Raw genomic sequence first — 10,042 nt, 5'->3', positions numbered from 1 at the left:
GTTATTCATGAATAACAAGTAAACTAATAATTCGTTTAGAAGTAAAGTGTTTTATCATTTATGAAAAAAATGTTTTTTTTTAACAGCACGTTTTCAGGTGCATCAATTGTTCTAACTAATGTTAGAAAAAGATAATTAAACTTACCCATTCATCCACGAAAGAACCTGCTTCGACGGAAGCGGATCGTGCCGATCCTGACCTTCCCAGACAATCCGAAACAGTTGACAATACGGCTGGGTCATTGAACGCGCTTCACTGCACGGGGAAAGGTGGGGATTATTTTGAAACGATTTATTTATCCTACGTGTAAACAAGTCGGTCACTGAGTGACGAATGAATGCATGATTTCCTTTTTTTTTTTTTTTTTTCGTCGGAGGGGAAATACATTTACGTACGCGGTGTGGGACTCGAAGCTTACAGCACCCCAATATGTACCCACTAAAACCCCTCCCTCACCGGGCCGATTGTGGCGGCCGTGGTGTCAGTCGCGGCAGCGGGTGGTGTCACGTAATCAAGTAGGTCACTTAGCGACGAATGAATGCATTATTGTGTATTAAACAATTGATCTTACACCAGAATGAACGAATTCTCACACGCACACACATTCACACATACCGCGAGATCGTTTTTTTTTTAGAGGGTGTTGACAATGTCGCGAACCGATTTCTTCGGCAGAGCAGCATACAGTCGATCACGAAAGTCTTTATGCACCGTTTAAAACAGAATACCTTATTTCAAATTGGATCAAATGATTTGAGGCTCTAGGACAAGTTATAAAAATTAATTTCCTAAGCTATGTACTTTTGCTGTTTTAAAAAATTATAGTTTGTCCTAATTTAAATGGGGTAATTTGTTTTAAACGGTGTACAAAGACTTCCGTGTTTGACTATACTTTTCACACGCATACATATTCACACATACCACGAGATCGTTTTTTTTTTTAGGGGGTGTTGTCGTTGTTGACTGGCAAAATTAGTCGCGAACAAAGCGTTCATCATGATACGTACAAACGCGGAATATTATAATATGTTCTTTACATACGCGGAGTGCAAAGGCAACGCAAATCTTGCTGCTGCCCGATACCGCGAATTGCATCCCGGCGAACAAGCACCTAGTGCGGCAGCTTTCCGCCGGTTGGCTAGCCGCCTGCATAGGACCGGGTCGGTTTAACCGAACCATCGGGAAACGGGCCGCTCGCGTCGTATTTCCACCGCGCGGATGGAAGCAGTGCTCGCAGAGTTCGACTGGGATGGCACCCTGAGTGTGCGAGAAGTTAGCAGGCGGGTGGGGTAAGTTTAAATTTTCAAATGCATAAAATTTTCAAATTTTCAATACATTTGAAAATACATTTCATAATAGAAATGGAATTATTGTGTATTTTTTTTTCCAATTTTAGTGTCAGCCAGTCCACAGTACACCGAGAACTGCAGTTGGAAGGAATGCACCCGTACAAATTTGTACGGGTACAAACATTGCTCCCCAGAGATTACGTCCAACGGATGGAATATTCAAGGTGGCTGTTGGAAAAAATCGAGCGGAATCCGTCGTTCTGCATGTACATTTTGTGGACAGATGAAGCCCTTTTTACACGGGAGAGGTGCTTTAATGCTCACAATTCGCACCTGTGGAACGCTGAGAATCCGTTTGCGATTCGTCCACATGCAGCACAAGACCGCTGGTGAGTCAATTTATGGGCCGGCATTTGCGATGATTTTGTTGTTGGGCCATACATTCTACCCGCTAGATTGGATGGAACAGCATACAAAAATTTTCTGGAGCATACTTTTCCGGATCTCTTGGAAGAAATTCCTTGCGAGGTTCGGAGGGATATGTATTTCCAGCATGATGGGGCGCCCGCCCATTATGCCGCAAATGTTCGAGCTTACTTAGATGAAACCTTTCGCGACAGGTGGATTGGCCGCGGCGGTTCTGTACCGTGGCCCCCACCGTCTTCGGATATGAATCCGTTGGACTTTTCCTTCTGGGGATACCTGAAGGTACGTTCAATATCATTATCATTTTGCACTAACTTTAAAAATCTTTATTTACGCAGTTTGCTTTATTCTTCATGTTTTCAGACTGCAGTATACCGGCAACCTGTGACCACGAGGGATGAGGTGATAGAACGCATCCGCAACGCTGTTGCGACAATATCACGCGACACGTTGCGGAAAGTGCAACAAAACGTACGACGGTGCGCGGAGGCCTGCTTAGGGGTCTTCGAAGGGTACGTCGAGCCCATCCTGGCCACGATAACGTGACACCACCCGCTGCCGCGACTGACACCACGGCCACCACAATCGGCCCGGTGAGGTAGGGGTTTTAGTGGGTATTGGGGTGCTGTAAGCACCTTCGAGTCCCACACCGCGTACGTAAATGTATTTCCCCTCCGACGAAAAAAAAAAGAAAAAGAAAATAATGCATTCATTCGTCACTCAGTGACCGACTTGTTTACCCGTAGGAAAAATAAATCGTTTCAAAATAATCCCCACCTTTCCCCGTGCAGTGAAGCGCGTTCAATGACCCAGCCGTATTGTCAACTGTTTCGGATTGTCTGGGAAGGTCAGGATCGGCACGATCCGCTTCCGTCGAAGCAGGTTCTTTCGTGGATGAATGGGTAAGTTTAATTATCTTTTTCTAACATTAGTTAGAACAATTGATGCACCTGAAAACGTGCTGTTAAAAAAAAACATTTTTTTCATAAATGATAAAACACTTTACTTCTAAACGAATTATTAGTTTACTTGTTATTCATGAATAACGAATGATTTCACATTGTTGTTCATTTAAGACGATGTAACTAAATGCGATAAATCGCACCCTTCCCTTGATACCTACGCTGTGCTAATGCATTTGTTCACGACCACGACTGAGCACCGTTGAAAGCCAACGCTCGCGCGGCTCAGCGCGCGCCCCGCGCGCGCTCTGATTGGCCAGTGTTTTTCTTTAATAACTCAAAAACGAAACTTCAAACGACATTTTGGTAAAGGAAAATGTTGTTCAGAATCACCCCAGCAACCTCCCGATTCCGAGAGTTACACAAGTTACGGAACACCCTGTATATATATATACTGATCGAATTGAGTAACCTCCTCCTTTTTCGAAGTCGGTTAAAAATTCGAAATCTGAAGATAAACTACTCGACAAAACCTTAAGTAAATATTACTGATCCAGGAATTTAGCCACGCATATTAAAAGTTCTGGTTGGGTACACGTACCGAAAGTATTTGGTAACAATGAAGACCCATCAGCACACTGAAAGCTACTATGCGCCAAAAGATAGTGAATTTGAACAGACGTTCAATCATCTCACATAATTCAATAAGTATTTGATGCTGCTGGACACACTTCTTCATAGCTGTGCAGCATTGAGCACTGTATCTGATTATATCCATGTCATCAACACCGGAGTTCCAAAAACGCAACATTCTATATCGTAAAACTGACAGATTACGTGTATGTTCAGAATGCACAAAAGGGTATCTGCACAAATATAAGTGAAGAAAATTACGATCACGACAATCACCTGGAATTAATATATATCATTTATAAACAGCATCGCAAAGCACATCAGACGTTAAAATTCGCTTAAAGAAAATAGAAATTATGGTACCTGAACTAGGAACAACAGTTCGTAATAGGGTGTTTCCGTCGTGGGAAAATCACTGAAATCGAGTTCTCTTTCCGATTTATTGCTTTCCATGTTTGCTGTAATATATAAGAAGAATTATTTATAAAATAATTTTTAACAAAGAATAAAATCGACTTCAAAATGCGCTAAAAAGTGCAAAATAACTTATACTTCATTTCTACAACAAAATGCACTAAAAAGTATGAAACAATTTCTATTTCCTAATGAAATAATTTATATTTCATTTATACAAATACCTAACAGCTATTAATAAAACCTATTTACTCGTTAAATAGGATATTAAATACATTTCAACCTTTTCGGAGGCGGCGCAAAATTAAAAAATTTTCTTCAACTTGTCCCGACTGTCAACCTTTGAGTAGCCGAATATAGGCGAAGCGTGTATATCTGTCTCTTTCTTATATGTATAGCTCGACACAAGGTGCGGAGTCCGTGTTAGTGCGTGTAGAATGTGTGGTCTATCTGGAATCATCGAATATGCGGCGGAAAGATCCGATCGCGGCATATTCTATAGTCCTTCCAACGAGACCAGTCAGTAAATGTATACAAACTCTCGGGCGCGAAGCAAGATCGGCTCACGGTATATCGATCCCTACATACTAAAAAATCCCTCAAAAAGTACATTACATGTAAAAAAAAGGTAACGCCAAGTAGCTTAGGCACTATATGGTACATATTTTGTGAATTTTCTAAAAAAGTAATGGATATCATGCAAAACCAGCCAAGTATTGAGTTATATATATTTTTCAAAATATTTATACTTGGCGTTTGGCTGCCTCGTTGCGATTCAACAAAATTTGTTGAACCATGACCTTCCTGTTGAAACCAAAACTTCCTGTATGTTGGTTTTTATGTTTCAAGAAGAGAAAGTTTTTTCTTTCTTTCCGTTTACAAAAACCATCGACGTGCATATTGCGTTTCTTTTTCGAGACACAAGTCAAGAGGGTGCAGCTGTGTTCCTTCTTGGCTTATTTAGAGAATGAATAGGACCGATAGAGTCGATGGGTACGTGACGAATTCTTCGTCACTGACCTTTCTTAGTCTGACTGTTTCTTCCGAGCTGTACGGACGTGTCCTTCCAAGTGCTTAAATAAAGTTTTTTATTTAAAAGTATTTTCTAATTTTAATTTTGTTTCACCACCTATTTCCAATACTGTATTTTGCAATAACAATGAAAAAATGAAAAATTTTTTTTCAATGGGACCAACCGGAAGACACCCTACAAGATGTAAAAGGTTTCGTTCCGATTGGTACATCTATATCGGAGTAATCGGTGAACACACACAAAAAAAAAAAAACATACTGATCGAATTGAGTAACCTCCTCCTTTTCGAAGTCGGTTAAAAACTGGGCTTCACCCGAGTCCCGAACGAACACTTTCGGCATCCCGCCGATATAGCAAGAGACGTTGGAAAAATAAATGAATCGAACTAATTGAATTTTTATTGTTGCTAACTTGTTTGTTTTTTATTTGTTGCTTAAAATGAATACACAACGTAGAAAATGAAATTCTAAGCATTCTAAGCAACAAATAAAAATGATTGAAATGGAATAATTAATAAACGTTTGAATTGAAGGGAACATTAATCATGAAAAGTTTGCGAAAAAATTGAAACGAAACTTACCCATTCATCCCTAAATTAACCTGTTATGCTGAAAGTAGGATATAACATCAGTTCAATTTATTTATTTTTTCAACGACTCCTGCTATACCAGCAGGATGCCGAAAGTGTTCGTTCGGGACCTAGGCCAAGCCCATTTTTCGAAGCCGACGATTGAATTGGCCAGTGTATTCCTTAATAATTCAAAAACGAAGCTTCAAACAACATTTTGCCAAAGGAAAATGTTGTTCAGAATCATCCCAGCTACCGCCCCTTCAAGGGACTAACGGTAGTTCTGGGACACCCTGTATAAAATCTTTAGTGGACATATAGCGGTCTTTTTACCAACGTTCTGGATGAATAATAAATTACTGAATCATTCGTACCTGGCATAACGAAGGTGATACAAAAGTTTATATATTTTTTTTAACGAAAATTGAAATTTATTGTACCTGGAAGCCGAATAATAGTTCGAAGTAAGGTGATTCAGATGCAGGCCGAAGTACTGGAAGTACTCTGTTTGGTTTATTTCTTCCAATATTTGCTACATAACATACAAACAACGACTTGTGTTAAGCACAACATTACTTGCTATGTAACTTGCAGATTACAATTCGATGATAATAGTAGCACATTCACTGTACCTAGGAACGATACGGGGAAGATCGAACAGTTAATTAGGCAAGAATCGAAAACAATACCTATTATTGTCGTACACCTCAAGTGCACACGTTCTTGCATCTGATCAGTACTTCGTAACGCATCAAAGTGTCCAGTCTAAAAAGCAATCGCGCACCAAAGGTGATAGTAATTAAGGTGATGGCAAAGTGCAAGCATAAACTGGCATAAAGGAAGCTGGAACGTGACTTATTTTTCTATACCTGGGTAGAAAAAAAAATTTTTTCGTACTCCTTGTAACGTGCACATTCTATATTTTACTGTACATAAAAATGGAGAACATATATAGTGCATAACAACTTTCGTACATTAAAAAATATTCTCAAATTATCTTCCTACACTTTTATATATTTCTAACGTCGCTGTTAATACATATTAATCTGTTTTGTGTATTATTCGTCATCGTTTCTCATGAAAGCCTCCCTCATCAGGGTAAAATAGGAAAATGTAGAACTTAAAAGCTGTGAACAGAAAGTTCCAAATTTTTTCATTCTGTCGGAGCGATTCGGAAGTAGTACCATTCACAAAGCTAAATAGAGGAATGAAGACAAGTTTCCTACCGCGGTAAAAGTCTCCAAAGACACAGGAAAAAATCCACCAGCAGTCAGACAGCATGGTTTCAACGATCTTATCATAACGAATTTTAAATCCGATCGTAACGATCTGCCAGCTTTGTTCATTGGCAAAGTGCTCCACGAACCTGAATATGCCGTTGTAGTTACGTTGGTGCTTTCTTCCATCATAAGGTGGCAAGTGTACGTAAGGACACAAAGGTGAATTAGGCTGCCAGCTACGTGGAATATGAACATCAGACGCACAGAAGGATTTGCGTCTGCCTATACATATATCCGACAGTGTATTTCTATAGCGTCAACAATAACAAATTACTGTAAAGCTTAAAAGCAAACCATAAAGGACGTTCATAAATATTTGATAGTACCCCATCCTCCTCTAAAGACGAACGTCCATTATGGAGAGCCTTGTAAAGCTTAATACGTACCACGAGTATTTCGTAGCAATCCAAACCCATTAACAGACTTAAAAATACCATGTGCGTAAAGATTGACATGGTGTATATTTGTTCGACCTTATCGCAGAACTCAATAAGCAATTGATGATGTTGTATACACTTCTTCAGAGCTGCATAACAATAATCGGCGTACATAACTTCGTCTATTTCTTTGCCTTTAACGTTCCAGAAATTTGACATTCTGTATTGTAGTATACGAAATTGACCCATCACGTGCAGATTAAAGAGGCATAAAAACATTTCAGGGCAAACGTACGCGACGCCAATTAAGTATAAGCATATCACCTGAACGAATACTTTATTAAATCAATGGTATAGTAGCCGCAGAAACATAGAGTGATCATTAAGTGTTTAAGCCTACACAGGTAGGTCAAAAGAATCCGCATCGTTGGGAATTCTTTCCAGCGAGCCTTATTACCACTAAAATAAAAATAAAAAAAAAAAAAAAAACACGATTTATTCCTCATTTGGAAGAACACACCTTTGGAAACTTTTTCCGATTAGTTTAAATTTTTAACGTTGGTCACTGATGGCCCCTACTATTTGACGTGTTAAATGGAAACGAAGAACGTCTTAATTTCCAGATTGATTAGATTAACGATCACGCTATATTTCTACGATAACTATAATCACATGTATTTGTTTTAAAAGGAAAATTAACATTACCTGAAAAGTAAACATTAGTTCGTAATACGGTGTGTCAGATATAGGCCAGTCGACCCACATCTTGAATGGAAGTGCCCTGTTCGACTTATTTTGTCCAAGGTTTTCTGGAATATAAACCAGTAGCAACATATATGTACAATATTTTTACAGTTACAACCACAATACATAGTTACTAATCAAAAAATTGAGAACACACCGGAAAGTAGATCAAAGTATCATTCTCGTATGACGGTCATATGTATTTAATTTAATTCACTTACCAATAAGAGGCGTAATCACGTATCCGGATAAAGTAGCTGGCTGAGCAGCGAATGCGAAGTACATAAACCGTGTGCAATATTTTACAGATATGGAAAAAATCGGTTGTTCCTCGGAATTGTAATTGCCATGCCAGAAATGCCGTTGGGCATAGAAAAATGCGTCTAGTAACTCAGCTCTATTAGAATTTAGGATCAGCAACTTAATTATTGTCATACTGATACACATCGTGTTCAGTATCGCGTACATACAGCGCTGAAAACGCAATACATTCGCTGATGATTCGCAGCTTCACAGATTTTTCATCAATAGAATTTTAAAATAACTGTTTAAAAAGTTATCACTTCGTGCAATGTCAAATTAAAACATTTTTCCTAATGACTCAACCACACTCACTGACACTTACAGATGGATCGCCCCACGAGTAGTAAACATCTATCGCGTTCACGAATAACCCATACAGAAGTGCGACGGCCGTGTACGATATGGATATCTTCCTTTGCCGTGCTTCAGCCACATTTTGTGGTAGCCATATTCCAGCGTACTTTGTTAAAAGCGTCGCTGAAGTGATCGAAAAATCCGTGTACGATGTGATGTCCATGGTGCTTGTCGGGAAACTGACTTCATGGCTTTTGATGCACAGCGTAGCTGTTGTAACAACATCAAAGACGTCACAAAGATATTCAGTGACATGACACCACTGTAATTAACAGGGCACGTTCATAAACTAGTACAACGATTTTTCCCTTCTCATGCGCACCTTCAGTCATAAAACATGGGGTTGCGGTCATAGGAACGACAGCAGACAGCTCGAACCATGAATTATGCAAGAGCCGATTAAGGTAGCTATCAATGTCACACACCCAAATGATCCGTCTTAAATTTAATCAGTACTTTGCAAACTAACAGAGTGTCCAGTTTGAAAGGTAATCATTTATAATATTCGATTCGCGAATTGTATGGAATACAAAAAAGGGTGTTTATATATATTTTAGTGTGTTACGTCACGACAAAAAAAAACTATATTATATTCAGTTTTAAAGTTACGAACGGGTTAGCAACCGCAAAATCAGTTCACTGACCAACCTCCTTAGAGCCACCAGCGTCAATAAATTCTTTCTTCTTCTCGGAACGTTGCGCCGAAAATATGAGAAATATCGGTGCTAACGAACCGATATTTCAATGAATCAATATGTCAGTGAGCTCTTTCTCAACTCATGCAAAATCAGCATTTTCAGCCATAAAAAACCGATCCCGTGCAATAGCGAACACAGTCGGCCATACAGTCGCGAGGTGCGCGGTCTCTGTCCGAGGAACGTTAGGTATTTTGAAATACTTCGAGGAGAATTTCGTGAGTAACAGTGTCCCGCGAAAAGACTCGCAAGGAACGATCTTGAACCCGGAAATTCAAAAAATTATGAAACTTTGTGGATACGTAGAGGGTGTCCCCCTGATAAAAACGCAATCTTTTTGCTGCCCGTTTCCGGTCTAAGGAGGTGAAAAACAGCCGAAATTGGGGATAGCCGGTTAGAGTGGTCAAAAGTGCCTCAAAACCAAATTCGACTTACGATGAATCATTCGATAGCATTTGTTACGTATCCGTCTTGGAAATTTCCTTATATGGTGTTACAAACCCTTCTCAAGAAATTTCCTTATATGGAATCGGATGTGTGCACCCGACACCAACCGTCTTCTAGAAAATTCGAGACCAACGCAAAGCAAGGGCGCGGTCCTACGGGTCACGTAGAGTCAGTCCCCACCACCCTTTTTACTCTAGTTTTTGAGTATAAAAAGGGTGGCGACAAGGGCACCTCGGGTCTAGTTGAAGTCTAGAATCAGTTCGATACACGTCAGTACGTTCTTTTCGGATAATCTCTGCAACGAGGAAACTCTGCGAGATCGGGTATTCAAGTCCCTTTCAAGCACTCACAGTAACTATACAGTACGTTGTCGGCTGTTAAGCATTATTATAATCGTTGTAATCCGCCCCCGTTTGCTCGTGTTCGTGAAAACCGAGAAGGATTAGATTCTTGCTTCGCGGAATCGAAACTAAACTTATTTTATTCAACTCATTTCAAACGTGCAACTTAGAGTTCAATTCATTGAATACCGCGACAATTACACACAACAATTGTAAGGTCCGGAATCGAGAATAA

At 39.6% G+C, this 10,042-nt stretch overlaps 1 protein-coding gene across 1 annotated transcript; it reads right to left on the bottom strand.

The window, feature by feature from the left end:
- Window positions 1-6,259: 6,259 nt before the first annotated feature.
- Window positions 6,260-8,487, bottom strand: LOC114881116 (odorant receptor 30a-like). Its single transcript, XM_029197757.2, has 6 exons — window positions 8,293-8,487; window positions 7,889-8,141; window positions 7,629-7,732; window positions 6,933-7,247; window positions 6,493-6,768; window positions 6,260-6,393 (listed from the first exon to the last, which is right to left on the bottom strand). Exons 1-6 carry the CDS (start codon window positions 8,485-8,487, stop codon window positions 6,325-6,327), a joined length of 1,212 nt encoding a protein of 403 aa, XP_029053590.2. The 3' UTR covers window positions 6,260-6,324.
- Window positions 8,488-10,042: the final 1,555 nt, after the last annotated feature.

The sequence above is a fragment of the Osmia bicornis genome, chromosome 10 (assembly GCF_907164935.1).
Source record: "Osmia bicornis bicornis chromosome 10, iOsmBic2.1, whole genome shotgun sequence".
In the NCBI taxonomy this organism is placed as follows: Eukaryota; Metazoa; Arthropoda; class Insecta; order Hymenoptera; family Megachilidae; genus Osmia; species Osmia bicornis.
Note: the sequence above shows the minus strand (reverse complement) of the source record. Positions and strands in the feature narration are given on the sequence as shown.

Coding starts and splice junctions, on each gene's coding strand:
- LOC114881116 (XM_029197757.2), bottom strand. CDS start 8,487: ATGGACATCACATCGTACACGGATTTTTCGATCACTTCAGCGACGCTT. Junction 7,733..7,888: donor CGTGATTACGCCTCTTATTG/GTAAGTGAATTA, acceptor TTTATATTCCAG/AAAACCTTGGACAAAATAAG. Junction 6,394..6,492: donor CTTTGGAGACTTTTACCGCG/GTAGGAAACTTG, acceptor TTCTGTTCACAG/CTTTTAAGTTCTACATTTTC.